At 35.5% G+C, this 18,007-nt stretch overlaps 1 protein-coding gene across 1 annotated transcript in view; it reads right to left on the bottom strand.

The window, feature by feature from the left end:
- The window catches only part of PCDH15 (protocadherin related 15), an 870,634-nt gene that overhangs the window by 124,015 nt on the left and 728,612 nt on the right, over positions 1 to 18,007 (bottom strand). The window contains exons 27-28 of the mRNA XM_053923048.1: positions 10,860 to 10,969; positions 8,659 to 8,799 (exon numbers count right to left, since the gene is read on the bottom strand). Coding sequence (XP_053779023.1) covers positions 8,659 to 8,799; positions 10,860 to 10,969 — 251 coding nt within the window. The remainder of the gene's footprint in view (positions 1 to 8,658; positions 8,800 to 10,859; positions 10,970 to 18,007) is intronic.

The following is an 18,007-nucleotide window of genomic DNA, read 5'->3' as shown; positions in this document are numbered from 1 at the left end:
CTTAAGTCGTATAATATTGTAGCATCAAACCAAACACCAATGGATAATATCTACAGCGTTGTAGGTTAATGTCCAAATCACAGAAACCAAATCTGTAATATCAGCAAATGGGATGACAACAGCAGCTTGTAAGGAAGTTGAGGGAAGAATAAGGGTTTCTGCTGGTCAGGAGAGCTTGTGAACCTCAAAGGCAGTCACATGCACTCAGTGGAAAAGTTAGGAAGCTCATATGAAAGCGGTGGTAGGACCAAACTCCACAGTGAGGGGCAGACGCTGACACTGCAATAGACAAGGACCAGGACAGACACAATAAGCGCAAAGAAAAGGAAACGTCTCTAATTAAAGTGGAAACACAGAAAAACGCAGCAAGCAGAGTTCTAAAAGTAAAATACTTTTTAACACTTTATGAAAATAAGTGAAGCAGGAATTCTAGAGCTGTAAATTAGGAAAGCTACCCTAGCCCACCTTAGATGTTTAAGAGTGTGACTAAACAAATTTTATTTAAATGTGAAAGATAGTAAAGGACTGTTGTCAAAGCCACTAAGTCAAAAGAGAATAGCAAGCAAAATAATGTCTCTAAAAAAAGAAGGCATTTTTAAAAAATATGAAAACTGTAACTTTAGTATTTTGAAACCAGCTAAATAATTTATGAAGCTATGAAAGAAAAACACCCATCAGAATTAGAAAAACTCATAAATAAAAGAATAGTTTAAATGAAATGAATAAAGATACAAAAGAGATTAGGCTGAAAGTGATATAAAAGAAGATTGATCACTTATAGGAGTCTCCTATGATGAAAAACAAATTAATAAAACAGAGAAAGTAATAAAATCTAAAATTTAAGAAAACCTTCCTAAAATAAGACTTGAGTGGATATACTATAAAATGCAGAAAATTGCTCAGAAGAGCCAACATGGAGATATATTAAATAAAACTATTGGACTTTATAGAGAAAGAGTAAATTCTTTTTTGATATTCAAATTAAGACCAACACCAATTTGAAATAAAAACCACTTTGTTGTTTCACATGTTGATAGTAATGCTTCCTGGAAGAAAAAAAAAAAACGGAGTAAAATATTTAAGTCGAAGAAAAAAAACATGAGTCGAGGCTTTTATATGTAGCCACACTTAGGTTCAATTATAAGGGCCTCAGATAAACTTTAAAGAATGCGTATGGCCATAGGAAATGCTAAGCCTACCAGCCTTCTCTGCAGAGGCTACCAGAGAACAAGCTACAACTAACTGTATGACTATCAGCACTAACAAGGATAAAACAATGTTACATCAAATTAGATGTGTGGGGAACGGAAGAGACAAAGCCAAAGCAGTGTTCATGGTAAGAAATATACAAACAGCAGTCCCCTAAAATGGAGGCTAAGTGTAATATGTCAAGTACGCATTAGAACAAGGTCAGCAGACCAAGCCCCTTGGTCAGTGCAGCCGACAGCCTGTGTCAGGGGGTAAAATTTTATCCAAGCACAGCCACAGCCCTGTGTTGCCCTATTGGAGTACAGCCCACCTCTTTGTTACATATTGTCTCTTTCTCCTCCTAAACTACAAAAGCAGAATTGTGAATTTTCAACAGAGACCAGATGGCCTATAAAACCAAAAATATTGAACTCAGTAATCACATTTGGACAGTGAAAGTGAAGCAGCTTACTACTGTGAAATCCAGTGACTAAAAGGAAAGAAACATACTTTCTTTTTTCCTGCTTTTACTACAGAAGCAGAGCTTTGGGGTACCCAGATATTAGATATCTAATATATAGATATTAGAGAGTTTTATAGATAGCAGAGAGTTTTCTCTGTATAGAAATTTTTGGCTAATAAGTGTAGATGAGATGAAAGGAACAGATTAAGAGATAGGAAATGACTACGAGAGGCTGCTACTGTCGCAAAAGGAGAGCCGAAGGGACTTCGTGTGCCTAGTTAAGAAATAGTGAGCACAGGAGTAACCTCTTATCTGTGGGTTCGCTTTCTGAGGTTTCAATAACTCATGCTCAACCACACTTTGAAGTATTAAGTACAAAGTTCCAGAAAAAAATTCAATAAACAATTTGTAATTATTTTAATTGCATGTCTGAGTAGCATGATGAAATCCCTAGGCTTCATTCCACCCCACCCACGACCCGAATCATCCCTTTGTCCAGTGTCCCCACTCTGAGTACACTCCACCCATGACCGCTTAGCCACCCGAGCTGTCAGCCCCGTTGTTGTGGTATTGCGGGGCTTGCGTTCGAGTCACCCTTGTTTTACTTTATAGTGGCCCCCAAACCCCGACGGCCCCAAGAGTAGTGATGCTGGCAATAGGATCTGCCAATGAGAAGCTGTAAAGTAGTTCTTTCAAGTGAAAAGGTGAAAGTTTCAACTTAAGGAAAGAAAAAAACTCATATGCTGGGCTTGCTATAGCAGGAGATAAAAAGAAACCTTCTCTCCATGCAATTGTGCAGAAGGAAAAACAAACTCATGCTAGTTTTGCTGTTTCACCTCAAGCTGCAAAAGTTAGGGCCACAGTGTGTGATAAATGCTTGCTTAAGACGGAGAGGCACTGAATTTGGGGGTGGGAGACGTGAACAGAAAGTGTGTTCCAGACAACAGCGATGTCTTATTACAGGAAGCACTGAGCCTCTATGAAGATTTCAGCAAGGGATCCCCTGAAACAAGTGACCACATTCACGTAACTTTTATTAGTGTGTTGATAAATAGAATTGTTCTATTTTGTTACTAGTTTTTGTTGTTAATTTTTACTGTGCCTAATATACAAATTAAACTTTTTTATATGTATGTATATATAGAAAAAATCATAGTACATATAGAGTTTTTGCTGCCCAAAAGTTTAAGAAACCACTGGGGGCTTCAGATGTATCTCCTGGGGATAAGGGGAGACTAATGCATCACTGCATTACCGATAATTTATTTCTAAAACAAACAAACAAACCCGGAATCTAACCAGGACTCCATATCTAACTACCGATTTTTAGGAAGTAAAAGAGACAGAGAAAAATATGAAATGATCCACTGAAAATAGTCATCAAAACTCAGACTTCAGAAATCTGTTTTTTTAACAAGTAAATATTATATAATATTGTGGTGAATAAAAATGAGTGGCAGTCGTGAAGCTTATAATTAAAAGGGCAAACTTGCAAGACATTCAACCAATTGCAATGTATGGATCTTATTTAGGTTCGGACAGGAATACAATTTTAACATGAATATTAAGTGGATATTTGTTGATATTGGGGATTTCTGTTAATTGAGGAGAGTAATAATGACATTGTGAGAAGTTTTGAGAGTACTTATCTTTAAGAGGTACATATTGGAATATTTACAGATGAACTATTATGTTTCTGCCCTGCTTCAAAGTAATATATAGAGTGAGGGGGCAACTGGTAGTTGATACAGTGAGGTTCATGATAATAGTCATTTTAATTTCATTTGTGTTTGACATGTGCCAGACTAAAAGATTAAAATGTTTTAAATATAAATTTTGGAAATGAGTTCTGAAATTTTTCTATTTAATTATTAATTTGCATTTCAATACTAAATCCAGTTATACTATAGTTGTAAAACTTACCTTGAAAATAACTTCATTAGCAACTTTTTGATAAAGAAATCACAATAAAATATTTCTTTAATGAATTCAATTTATTGTTTATTATAACTATTAATTTGATATGTGGTAGTGCTAAAGACCATAGGGCAGCTAATTCTGAATAAGGGATGAACTTTTAATTAATTAACCTTAATTTACATAATGATCTTATTTGCATAGGAAATGGCTAGGAATTTATTATAAGCCATTAAGAGTCATTAACAAATGAAATGTGTTAGATATACATGAGTTTGTACTTCACACTCAGGAGGCAAATGTAGTCATGAATGTTAACGACAATAGTCAAGAATCAGGCATTAACGAACTAAGATTTAGGTTTTAGGCTTTATGCATTTCTAAGAGGGTAATTCATGAACTTGCTATTTGGTCTTACCTCTACATGCCTACTGGGGCACATACAAGCACACATGTGTGCATTAGGTAAACTATTATTAGCCTTCTTTAAATTTCTATTCAAGTTACAGTAATGAGACTTAGCTGTATCATACTCACATACGAGAACTAAATATAACTCCATTCGGAAAAATCAGAGTTATTACTTGAGGAATGCCAAGTTCTACAACCTAAGTATTTACCAAAATTTTCTTTCTACATCTAGTTGCTCATTTATTTCAAAAAAAGTTGACAAATACAATTTTCAATTAACTTTCACACTTATTTTTAGTTACACTATGTAATTTAGACCTGCCCTAACATTTCTACTCCAGGTTTCTCAACCAGATTTACAGTTTGAAGCACACCACAGCATTTTGTAAAAAATATAATTACCTGTGGTTTAAAGACTTTAAAAACTCCAAGAACTAGTCTGCTATTTTTACACAATTTAACTCTGCAAGTGATGCATATTCAGTAGATAACTCAATCCCTTTAATTCCACAGACATCCTGTGTATATTCTGGTGTTTTAGATGATTTGGTTGTACCCGTACAGCCCTTGGCGCGAGATCAGTAAGTGAGGTGTGAAGCAAATAAAAGGAGTACTTTATTTTTTTATGATCATCGATTGCTGAACTGAGAAAGTAAATTCTGTAATACATCTTTTGAGTTTTATTCCCATCTTGCTCTCCTTTCTCTTACAACACCTGGGCTCTCACTCCCTGACATTCATTCTGGAAGTGCGTGTAGCTCTACTCTGGTCACATGCTCTCCTCTTTTTTCCTCTTTCCCCTTAACAAAATGCTGGTGGAGTGCTAGGGTGTCTAGGAAAAGCCCCAGAGTACCAGGTCGGTGTTTCAGGTCCTGTTTCCCTCTTCTGAGTCTCCATTCCACTAATGGATAAATTAAATTTGATTCTCCTGGGTCTTCTAGATTTTAAAAAAAGTTGATGTGACTGTAAAAAAAATGATGGGTTGCTAAAGTACAAAGGAGTTTTTACTTCAGTGAATGGTCAAGAATAGCATTTATCCATTATTAGTAGCATCTCTCAGAATCCGTGCTGGCCCCCGTCACGAACGGTTTTACTTGCTTCTCTGTGTGGGTAAACTATCTGACACTGAAATGCTGAAGACAGACTTTGGAGTCAACTTTTCATTTACGGACAAATATTATTTGTAGAAAATCACTTAATTTAATTTCTCTAGCATGTCTTTGTAAAATGAAGCTAATGATTCTTATCTCTTAGAACTTAGATAAAATTCTTTTCTCCTAATAAAACATATAAATTATGATGTTAGTCATTAATATGAAGATGTGTTTTCCTCAACCCTAAGAAAATGTAAGTACCAGAAGCCACATGATTCAGGGAATGTCTAGTGGTAATGCGGACATTAACAATATACTGCATTCCAGAGGGTTAGCCAGAAGCTCACAGTGGCATACGGATAACGTTTACTATCTAGCAGATGATGATGGCATTTTACAACATTGTACACAGAAGCTGAAAACAGTGTGTTATAATCTTGGAAGTTCAGGAGTATGGAATCTCATAATTGTCATGCATTTGAAATTAAAATAAATAGGCAAACACCTCTGAGGATTAATGATCTCTGTGCATTCTTCACTGAGAACTTTTAGACATGGATTTCATTAAAAATCAGCAAAAGTCAGTCAAGATGGTAGCATAAGTAAACAAGTAACTCAGAACCTTCCCCAAACACATCAAAATTACAACGAAGTTACAGAACAACCATCATGCAGATCACCGAAATCTAGCTGGAAGAAGAAGCCACACCAGGACTGGTAGCAGGGGCGGGGATGTGGAAAGAGGTGTTCACACGCGCATGTGTGGTGGTTGAAAATCAGGAGGGATATCTCGTCAGGGGAGGTCCTCCCTGAGGAGTGAGAGATCCCGGCCCCACATGAGAACCCCAGCCCAGGGTTCTAGTGTCGGGATGAGAAGTTTGCATAACTTCTGGCTATGACAACCAGCGGGGACTGTGGCTGAGTGAGAGGGAGGACTTTTGGAGTTGTAGGCTGCATACCTGTACTTAACTGAACTCCCTCTCTCTGAGCTCCAGCACCAGGGCAGCTGTTTAAAAAGCACCATGGATACGCAGAGAGGAACTGAATTGTCTGCTATCAGAACAATAGCTAGAGGGACAGCTTTCTCCCAGACAGAAGTGCTGAGCCCTCCTTCAACAGAGTCTGGCAGGTGGGGGCCATGTCTCAGTTTCCATCAACCTGGCTAACATGTTTGCCCTGCCCTGCTGATTCCCTGAGATTGCACCCCACTGAATTTGCAGGCCTACCCAAGCCATTTCTAGTGGCTTTTTCATGCAACTGGCCTCTCCTGCCTCATGTTTCAGATTTCGTAAAATCTCTCTAACAAGCAGCATCTGGCCTCTGTGCACCACATACCTCTTGCTAAGTGGCCTCAAGCCTAGCACTAGTTGGAGCCAGTCTTGATTTATAGGTTGGCATCCCCTGAACACCTCCTAGCCCAGCATAAGTAGTAGCCATCTGCAGATTACTGTGTAGCTCGTGCTGAGAGGCCCCTGGCAGGCTGACCTTGTACCTCCAGGGAGGCTCCAGAGCTAGTACATCTGGTGGACAGCTTCAGACCAGGACAGACTACAGTCCAACCACATGCACAAGACACACAATAAAGGGGTGGATGTGGTGGGCACCAAAGGCCCACTGAAGCAAGTCCTGTTCCATGGAGTTACTCTCTGCACTACAGCTCCTATCCTATAGTCCCCACTGGTCCTCATACTAGATGGGCCTGGGAGTCAATCACTCCCACTGATATGTAAACAACAATCAAAACTCAACTACAACAGGATAGTGCACACAGCCCACACAGAAGATGCACCAATGTACCCAGGTCAGGTGACACCAGAGGTTGCACCCGTGAGCCCTATAGGGCACCTACTACATACGGCCACTCTACCAATTCCAGAAGGTGTAGCAGCCCTGACTAATACATAGAAACAAACACAGGGAAGTAGACAAAATGAGGAGACAAAGAAACGTGTCCATAATAAAAGAATAGAAAGTTCCAGAAAAAGAACTAAGTGAAATGGAGGCAAGCAAACTACCAGATACAGAGTTAAAAACAATGGATATAAGGATGCTCAAGGAACTCAGTGATGACACTGACAGCATTAAGAACATGGAAAGCATAAAAGAGATCCAATCAGAAATGAAGGGTACACTAAACGAAATGTGGAATAAATTACAGGGAATCAAGAGTAGAGTAAATAAAGCAGAGAACCAAATCATCTATTTAGAATGTAAAGAGATGGAAAACACTCCATCAGAACAACAAAAAGAAAAAAAATAATCCAAAAATGAGGACAGATAAGGAGCCTCTGGGACAACTTCAAGCATACCAATATTTGCATCAAGAGAAAAGCAGTTAGTTACCTACAAGGGAGCTCCCCCAAAACTGTCAACTGATTTCTCAACAGAAGCTCTGTAGGCCAGAAGGGATTGGCACAAAATTTTGGGTTGTAAAACAAGGACCTACAACCAAAATGAATCTACTTAGCAAAGATGTCATTTAAAATCAAAGGACAGATAAAGAGTGTCTCAGAAAAGAAAAGGCTAAAAGAGTTCATCACCAACAAACCAGTGTAGCAAGAAATGTTAAAGGGTCTTCATGAAGGAAAAAAAGAAACATAAATTAAAAATATGAATAATAAAATGTCAATAAATACATATCTATCAACAACTACGTTACATGCAAACAGGTTAAGTACTCCAGTCAAAAGACATATAGTGACTGAATAGATAGCAAAACAAGATCCTCATGTATGCTGTCTGCAACAAACTTCAGATTGAAAAACACTCGCACACTGAAAGTAAAGGGACGAAGAAAAGAGATTCATGAAAATGGAAACCAAAGCAAACAATAAAAAAATTAAGGTAGTAATACTTACACCAGACAAAATAGACTTTAGAACAAAGGTTATAACAAGAGACAAAGAAAGATCATACAGCAGCTCTATTTCTGGGTATTTCTTCACAGAAAACCAAAACACTAAATTGAAAAGACATATTCACCTCTATGTTTATTGCAGTGTTATTTACAACAGCCAAGATATAGAAGCAACCTAAGTCTCCATAAATAGGTGAATAGATAAATAAGTGGTACACATATATAATGGAATATGATTCAGCCATTAAAAGAAGGAAATTTTGCCAACTTCTACAACATAAATGGACCTGGGGATATTGAGCCGAGTGAACTAAGTTAGAGAAAGGCAGATGCCAGATGATATCACTTATATGTGGAATCTAAAAAGCAAAATTGACAAGCAGAACAGAAACAGACTCATAGATACAGAGAACATTTTGACAGTTGCCAGATAGAAGAGGGATTGGGGGGATGGGTGAAAAAGGTGAAGGGACTGAGAAGTACAAACTGGTAGTTACAGAATAGTCATGGGGACGTAAAGTGTAGCACAGGGAATATAGCCAACCATATATGCTTCAGATGGGTACTTGAGTAATTGAGATGATCACTTCATAAGTTGGAGAAATGTCTGATCATGGGGATGTACACCCGAAACTAATATAACATTGTATGTCACCTATAATTTAAAAATTAAAAGAAATTTAAATGAGCAGAAACACCATACATTTATTCTAAATAACGTAACTTACTTTTCGAAGGGACTCGGAGGTTGGCAAGGACCACTTCCAGGGAATCGGCCTGGACTCGCAGTACGTAGCTCGTTCTTGTTTCGTAGTCCAGAGGGGCGTTCACATAGATAACACCCGTGATGTTATTAATTCCAAATTTATCTAGAATTAAAACACAATTTCCTGGTCAGTTTCTTCACACTACAAGGAAAAATAGTTCTCTTTAAAAGCCACTGTGATTTCAAAAACACATATTTATAGTAGTAGTAAGACATAAAAGGGATAAGAAGCTGGCTTTTGGAAACTGTTTCAGCTCTGTGGAAACTTTGTTCCAGTAATTATCAACATCAGTGTTTCCCTAATTGTATGCCTTTAAATTCTAGGTGGGTTTTTTTTTTTTTTTTGAGATTCTCCTGGAAATGATTGTCTCTGTGATCAATTACACTGGGGAGCATTGTATACTACACCCTTCACTCTAGATTCATATGGTCTCCTGCCATACTAAAAACTTTAAAAAAAACAAACCTTTCAGAAATTCTGTTTTAAAGAAACCCAGTGAATTTTGTTTAACCAAGTATTTTAGAATCTTATTAAATTATTACACTTCTTATGATTTAATGTATCTTGCTATCCTGTAGATTTAGTGTTCTGCCAGGAACACCTAAGGGAAAAACAGATAATTTAATATGTTGGTTATTTTGAAAATATGGTTTATTATTCTAAATGGCTTAAAATACTTTGATGTCCATTTGTTAAATGAATTTGCTCATTTAATATATGAGTGAAGAGCAGGGTACTTTGCTAAACTGTAAAATATTCCACCTCTTGCATTCATATTATATTTTTCTCTTTAGTTTTCTGAATAGCATTTATTACTATCTAAATACTATGTATTTATCAGCTGATTAACTTTTATTGTCTATCTCTTCTTATTGATGATTAATAAATATTTGTTAAATAAAGTAATAAATACATGTTAAATAAATAAATAGTAAAAATAGTTGTCACGGGGGAAAGAGGGTAATAAGTGGAACCCCTTTGCTGTCTTCGAGGAGGAGTATTGACTGAAGTACAGAAGCATATAGCAGAACAGAACAAGAAATCACAGCTTCAGGAGGATGCTGAAGTTCAAGGAAACAGGAAGTTTAGTAATGATATTTATGGAGGAGGCATAAGAGCACAGGGAAACAAAGAAGAAAGCAGTAAATATGATGTTGAGCACTTGCTTTAGGGCCAGCAATTCCTTGTAATGGTTGATTGTTGAAATACTTGAAAAAGGCCTTTACACTTTCCATGAAAACTGCTTAACAGCATTGACATTCATTCATTTACCACATATTTATTATTCATGCATTTATTAAACATATTAGCTACTTCGACTACCAGACCATCTGTCATTGAAAGGAAAAACAGAGAACAAATAATTTACGGATATTGGTAAAACAAAAAATGGGTGATAAAGACTGCGCTATGGACTTATTCCTAGAGGCTCACAAACTATTCTATTCTTAGTGAAATACAATGAGTAGACAATACTTAAATTATTTACTTACAATTGTTAATTGTATGTCTAACCCAACTGTATGAGGAATCAATCATACAATATGTTGACTTTTATCATGAATGTGCCTCTTTGGCCATTCACAATAATTTGCGATTCTAAAATTTATTCAGGATCAGTTAATGTATGATATGGAGTATGGGCCAATGATGGTGCAGGCATAAAGTAATAATTATAACTGAAAGAGGAAAGTATCACACATTAATTTTTTTAGTTTTATTTTTTTTAAAGATTCTATTCATTTTTATTTTTGGATAGAGGGGAAAGCAGGGAGAAAGAGAGAGAGAGAAACTTCAGTGTGTGGTTGCCTCACTTGGTCCCCCTACTGGAAACCTGGCCTACAACCCAGGCATGTGCCCTGACTGGGAATTGAACCAGTGACCCTTTGGTTCCCAGGCTGGCACTCAATCCACTGAGCCACAACAGCCAGGGCATCACACATTAATTGTGAAGAAATCTCATTAAAATATCCTTAAATGAGAAAGAGGAGGAGGCTTCCAGAATTTGTATTTCCTGAGATGGGGGGACTTTTTGTAATATAACTGGATTTTGAAATTGGACTTGTTTTTTAAAAAAATATAAATAGTAATTAAATCTGAAATTAATTACAAATCCAAGTTGATTGGTTTATGGTGAAAATACAGACTAAACATCTACTCACCCTCTTCGTTTCCTGCAACAATGGAGTACACAATACTCTGATTGATGGCTGCAGCAGAAATCGCACCAACCATAGTTCCTCTGGGTGCAAGTTCACTTACTGGAGGGGGCCTGCAGGTTCAGAGAAGACAACATTTTTAGTACCCATTTTGCCAGGATGGAGTTTTGAATTTAATAATAGTATGTGTTGGTGTGTGTGTGTGTGTGTTTATTTAAATAACATTGTTTTCTGAAAGTATTAAAAAAAACACTTCATTGACTCTAGCCCTAAAATAATTGGTTAAAATCATGAAAACGCTCTTTTAAAATTATCGTGCTGCTTTCACTTGATTTTTTTAAGATGGAACATACTACTACTTTAGTATCTGCCAAATACTATACAAAATTCTTTTTACTTGTCTCTAAAAGACCTTCTGGACTGAAACCAATAGATAGATATAATTTGCTCCCTTAACTGTTAAAATAATATATTGATATTGTGTTGTTGATGTTATCATATTTAAGCAAATGGCTTCCAACTGTCTCTACCCAGTCCTTATTCTTGCTGGATTGTAAAGCTCTAACTGTACTGAAAGTATTTGAATTGAGGGTATCACAAAATTTACATTTCTTTTGAATTCACTTATTTTGCTCAACCTTAGCTGCACTATCTCCCTGGTACTGTGATATTTATTTAATTGCAAAACTGTATTTTCAACAATTACCTAATCCTCCTATAATTCTCAAAATCTCAAATTCATTATGCAATATTTGTCACTCTAATTAGCCTATCATAACTTTGTTTTCATAAATTAATATAAATAACTTCACTTTTGTAATTCACAGATGTTTATATGATCCAGCTCTAACAGATTTAGAAAATTATTGAATACATATTTTTAACAATATCTCCAAATGGTTTTGTAGTAGAATCAATATGTCTAACTCTTCTGATTTTTAATAAGCTTTAGAATCTTTTCTCAAACTGGTAAGATAAATCCTACTGCCCATTCCTTCATATGGTCTTTCTTTCATTACTCACACTTTTAATATCACCCCTCACTTTTATCCCCATTTTCATTATCAGTACTGCATTTGTACTGATATACAAATATAGTCTGAAAGATTAGTTACATATCGCTTTTCATGAATATCTTGTCCAAACTGCTATGCTCTTTGGCACTGTAGTCATATACTTGTTTAACTCAGTACCTAGATGTACCTAAAAGTGATATATTTTATAAATGCTCTAGCAGCTAATGGTGGTACATATATTCATTGTATGATCAGTAAATATTTCTTTCTTTATTTTATTCCCCTGCATCTTTTCTCTCTTCTCTGGTTAATAGCATCTAAGGTTTGCTTTGGATAACCACGCCTCCACCATTCTCAGTCTAAGTGGTTTGGATGGGGCTGACCAATCATAGGGTAGATATGTAGGTAGGTAAATCCCTTAGCTCTCTCTGGCCAATGAGGACACTTATCCTGTTCACTCACTGCTTATGTGTGGTAAAGGTCTCTCAAAGCCAATGAAAGCTATGCTCAGACAAAGATTTTATTTATTTATTTATTTATTTATTTATTTACTTACTTACTTATTTATGGCTAGAATTTTAATGTTTGTTCTCTCTAAGGAAGTTCTTGTTGATCATGATACCAACACAAATGAAATACTTTGGGGTTTGAAGACAGAATGCCTACACTTAGACTAATACTCTAAATGCTTCTACACTTAAAGCCCAAGTAAACTCATTTCAGTTATGGAAAAAATAAATTTTCTTTTATGTAATGTTTCTATCACTCCCAATGAAAGAGTCCCAACTAATTTAAGCAAAAACATGCTTAGATTAGAAAAAAGACACATTTGCTTAGGTAGACACTTCTTAAGTAAGATATCTGAGAAACACAATTGTATTCTATAAGCAACTTATTTGGTCACTGTCATAGTGTTAGTTCAGTAAAATCGAACGCCTTTGGTAACAACCAAAAATAGTAGTCTATTGATAGTAGATAGTAGTCTGTGATAGTAGCCTACCACAAAAAGCAAGGCATTTACAAAAATGACAATAGGTTGCTTTTGATGGACTGCTTTGATTATGAATATATTACTGTATGATATTTTGGATTATAAAGAGACATTAAGGCAATTTGCTGTTTGTCATTTTGCTTAGTGGTTGCCATTGGTGATTATGAAATAAAAACATGATTATGAAATAAAACCATGAAAGTAAAAACACGATAATTATAGAAACACACTAGTTTTTTAAAAAAGTCTCCAGTAATCTCCCAGTTTGGGTATTCCTACCCTTGAGTATTTCTCTCCTCTTTCATGAGAGGCAGAGTATGACTTCTTTCTTCCTAATAGAAATCAGGAGAGTAGGTATGATGTCACCTCAGTGAGTATGTAAGATTTTTACTTGTAACTTCATTCTTGCCAGTAGACTCCATCTCCTCTGCCAGATTTATGAAGTAACTAAACATATGGAATGGGCCCCATGACAAGATACTGAAGGTGATGTTTGACCAATGGTCAGTGAGGAACTGAGGCCCTCAGTCCAACATCCCACAGGTAACTGAATTCTGCCAACAACCACAGGAGCCTGGACGTGTACCCCTCCCTAGTCAAGCCACAGATGAGACCCGAGTCCTGGCCAACACCTTGATTCAAAATTGCGTGAGACTATGAAACAGAGAACATGAGTGACCAGCTCCTGAGACACAGAAACTTTAAGCTGTTATAGGTATGGTTTTAACTTTTTGTTTTAATATTGTTGTGCTGCAATAGATAGCTAACGTAATGGCTTGAATATTAAGAGCCATCAATTGTTAACTTATGACAGATCGAATTACATACAACTTAAATTTGATATAAGGAAACATGGTAGTCACATTCTGAAATAATTTTTATAAGCTAACTTACTTCTTGTGGAATTAAACATTACTTAAATTGTTCACTTGTTTATCTTGTTACTGCACAAGAGCTAAATTTTTTACTTTCCACAATTAATTTAGTGATCCTTATAAAGTATAGAAATATAAAATCTGAAGCTAATGTACCTTAAGCTTTAATTAGAAAAATGCCATGTTTTACCTAAACTTTAAATGTATTTATGTGTATTTTTGTACAATATGGATGAAAATGGCTAATACTGGACAAATTAACTGGCATAATTTAAGAAATAATTGAAATGCAATGCATACCACTAAGAGCATTTAAAATTCTATTTGTTAATAAATGTTTAAAACATATTTACTTCTAGACAAAATATCTCATTAACCCTTGTCTTAGTTGTCCCAACACACTTTCTTCTACCAGAATCAAAACATACCATAAAAATACAATTTTTTTCAGGCTAGAGTTAAACAAACCTCTCTGTTAATGAGCATTAGATTACAAAATTTCAGTTCTTGTCTACTGCCAAACAGGACCCATTTTATTTTTTTATGCCCTGGAAGGTACCAGGGCATGATTGGAGCAAAATACATATTCCCTTTGGAGTCACATATAATTTAAATACAAAGTGAAGCAGTTGGTGTAAATCCAGAGTGTAAAATCAGATGATGGGATAGAAAGATAACAAAACTGAATTAAGGGAGCGGAGCATAAATTAATAGGGAATGGGGTGAAAGTAAAGAATTTGCCACACTGTATGCTCTACTTAATAAAGGTAACTAGTACAAGAGTGCAAATCCAATGGGATTTAAAGTGGAAAAGTAAATTCTAAATTTATGTGCATTCTCTAAATTTTAACATTTTGCCAACCAATGAAAGTTTACTTGTTGAAATGTCATTTGACTTGGTTTCTTTGATCTATGGGCTTGATCTATGAGCTGACAGTTTGTGATTTTTAGAGTAAACTCTCTGAAAGGTAGCTTCCGGTTCTGTCATTCTGAGTCTGATACGGTGTGATTTATTATTCCCTCCTTTCTTTCTGTGGACTACAATAAAAACCTATTGATTAAATTCAGAAGCCAAGAATTATGGCCAAACAAAGAATTCCTCACAGAGATTTTTTAAAAACAAAGCTTTCTCCTACTATTAATTCATAAAGTTGCAATTCTATTTTATAATAATCCCCACATCATTACTGTCTTCCAGTTAACTTTGTAACACCTAATTCAAAACAAATAGTTGTTGAGTGTCTGTAATTCAAGAATTCTACTTTTTAAAGCTATATTTACTGCTGATATAACTGATAAAAAGCATTCTAACAATAAAAGAGGCACTTAAAACAGACAAGACTCAATAGTGGAACCAGATGAAGCTTAAGAATCCAGAGATTAACGGAATCCCCATCGTTCAGAAAAAGACTCCTAAGAGTATGTTAAAGGAAATGAGTGTATACCTTCAACAGACATGGAGTTTGAACACTAGAGAGACAGATTTTTAAATTTAATTTAAACATTTAATTAAATTTATTGGTTAATAAAATCATATAGGTTTCAAGTGTACAATTATTATTTCATATATCATCTTTATATTGTATTGTGTGTTTACCACCCAAAGTCAAATTTCTTTCCATCACCATATATTTGACCCCCTTTATCCTTCACTGCTTCCCACTCCCTTTCTCTTAGGTAATCACCATACTATTGTCTGTGTCTATGAGTTTTTGTTTGCCTTGTTTGTTCACTTGTTGCTTTTAGTTTTTATCTCACATATGAGTGAAATCATATGGTCCTGAACTTTTTATGTCTTGTTTCTCTTAGCATGATATCTTCAAGGCCCATGCATGTTGTCTCAAATGGCAGGTTTTCATCTTTTCTTATGGCTGAGTTGTATTCCATTGTATATATGCACCACATTCTTTTTATCCAATCACCATGGAAAGACACATCAGTTGTTTTAAAAACACGTTCAGGAGGAGGGACCTTCGCCCGAGGTTTGACCTGTGTTGATCTGATGCCCACGTTCCTGCCACATTCCCGATGGCGTCACCAGCTCCTGTAATTCCCTCACGCACAACGTTTTGGGCTTTATTGGTCATTTTAAACAAAACCCAAAGATCTTAACTGAAATTTTAAATCAACTAAATTAATACTTAAACAGAGACTAAATACTAATTCAATAGAAAAAAGCCTGTTTTGATAGATATCAAATATAAATTTTATTTGTGTATTATTTTACTATATTTGCATTACCCTCACCTCCCCTAATTTTTACATGTAAAATAGTTGCATATTTTTAAAAATTAATAAACTTTGTTTTTTAAAGTAGTTTTAGGTTTTCAGAAAAATTGAGCAGAAAATATAGAGTTCCATATACAACCCTCCAGCAGATTTCCCCTATAATTAATATTTTGCATTAGCGGGGTCCATTTGTTACAACTGATGAACCAATATCACTACGTTATTAACTGAAGTCCACAGTTTACGTCAGGTGTCATTCTTCGTGCAGTGTATTACTATGGCTTTGGACACGGGTATAATGTCATATATACACCAGTAGAATATCACACACAATAGTTTCAGTGACCAAAACTATCTCCTGCTCTTCACCTATTCATCCTTTCCTCCCCCTGAACTTGCCACCATTGATATTTTTACTGTTCATATACTTTTGCCTTTTCTACAATATAATATAGTTTAAATAATACACTCTGTAGTCTTTTCAGACTGGGTTCTTAGCAATATATATTTAAACTTCCTCCATGTCATTTTTGGTTTTGTACTTTTTATTGCTGTAGCATATAACACTGTAAGGATATACCACAAACAAATACAGTTTAGTAACAAGAAAATTGATCAAAGTAACCCGGAATCTCTTGTTCAGAAATACATCTTTGCAGGTAAAATGCAACTCAGTAAATTTAACCGTTATAGAATTGATATGAGAAATATTTAGAATACATTTTCCTATGGATGTGTAAGCTAATTCATAGATATCTCTTTGACATTTCAAATTGATTCTTTTTTTGAAAATGTAGACTACAATGAATCTCTCTCAATTAAATCCTTTTTAACATATTTGCCATTTGAATAATGACTGTTCTAAAATAACAAAATTTTAGTTTCCAAATGGTACACCCAGTTTTTACAGTATAAATATAGATGAAATGATTATTCTACAGTTTAAAATCTACTTTTATTGTTGGGTTCAAGAAGTAACAATAAAAGTAAATGTTACATGTGTCACATAAAACTCCTAATTATTTTAAATGCCATGCAGTTTAGGATATAAAAGTGTTTGTAAATAGATGCTATAAAATTACATTGGGATTCAATCTAGTTCTATTGCTTTTTTTCTACTGAGAAACAAATTTAATTTATTTTGATATATTTGACTTCAATATATTTGCAAATCAGTACCAATTAAGAAATTGTTTTTATATCTACTATGAGGGAATTTAATGAAAATGAGAAGAGGAAACGACACCCACTGGAACTTTTATTATATATAACTTTGAAGTAATTTCATTAGAGTCGTCTAATTTTTCATATTTAACCAAGAAAAACAGTTTAAAAAAGACATGGATCAGGAGGCAGACACCAAATCACCCAAAAATCTTTGGATGGATTGTAGATAAGAATTTTAAATTAATAAAGGACCAAATGGTTAGACACTGTTTTTGTTTGTTTGTTCGATCCCTTTCCCAAGCAGTGCTTGCTATCGTTAGGAGCACACTTTGTTTTACTCTTGTTGTGAGATTCTTTTTTTTTTTTTTAATTGTTATTGTTATTCAATTACAGTTGTATGTCTTTTCTCCCCATCCCTCCACCCCACCCCAGGTGAACCCACCTCTCTCCCCCACCTCCACCCTCCCCCTTGGTTTTGTCCATGTGTCCTTTATAGTAGTTCCTGTAATCCCCTCTTCCCACTGTCCCCGCCCCCACCCCCCCCTCCCCCCGCCCTGGCTATTGTTAGATTGTTCTTAACTTCAATGTCTCTGGTTATATTTTGTTTGCTTTTTTCTTCTATTGATTATGTTCCAGTTAAAGGTGAGATCATATGGTATTTGTCCCTCACCTCCTGGCTTATTTCACTTAGCATAATGCTCTCCAGTTTCATCCATGCTGTTGCAAAGGGTATAAGCTCCTTCTTTCTCTCTGCTGCGTAGAATTCCATTGTGTAAATATACCATAGTTTTTGGATCCACTCGTTTGCTGATGGGCACTTCGGTTGCTTCCAGTACTTGGCTATTGTAAATTGTCCTGCTATGAACATTGGGT

This window comes from Desmodus rotundus, chromosome 4, assembly GCF_022682495.2.
Source record: "Desmodus rotundus isolate HL8 chromosome 4, HLdesRot8A.1, whole genome shotgun sequence".
In the NCBI taxonomy this organism is placed as follows: domain Eukaryota; kingdom Metazoa; phylum Chordata; class Mammalia; order Chiroptera; family Phyllostomidae; genus Desmodus; species Desmodus rotundus.
This window is presented reverse-complemented; position numbering and strand designations above follow the sequence as displayed.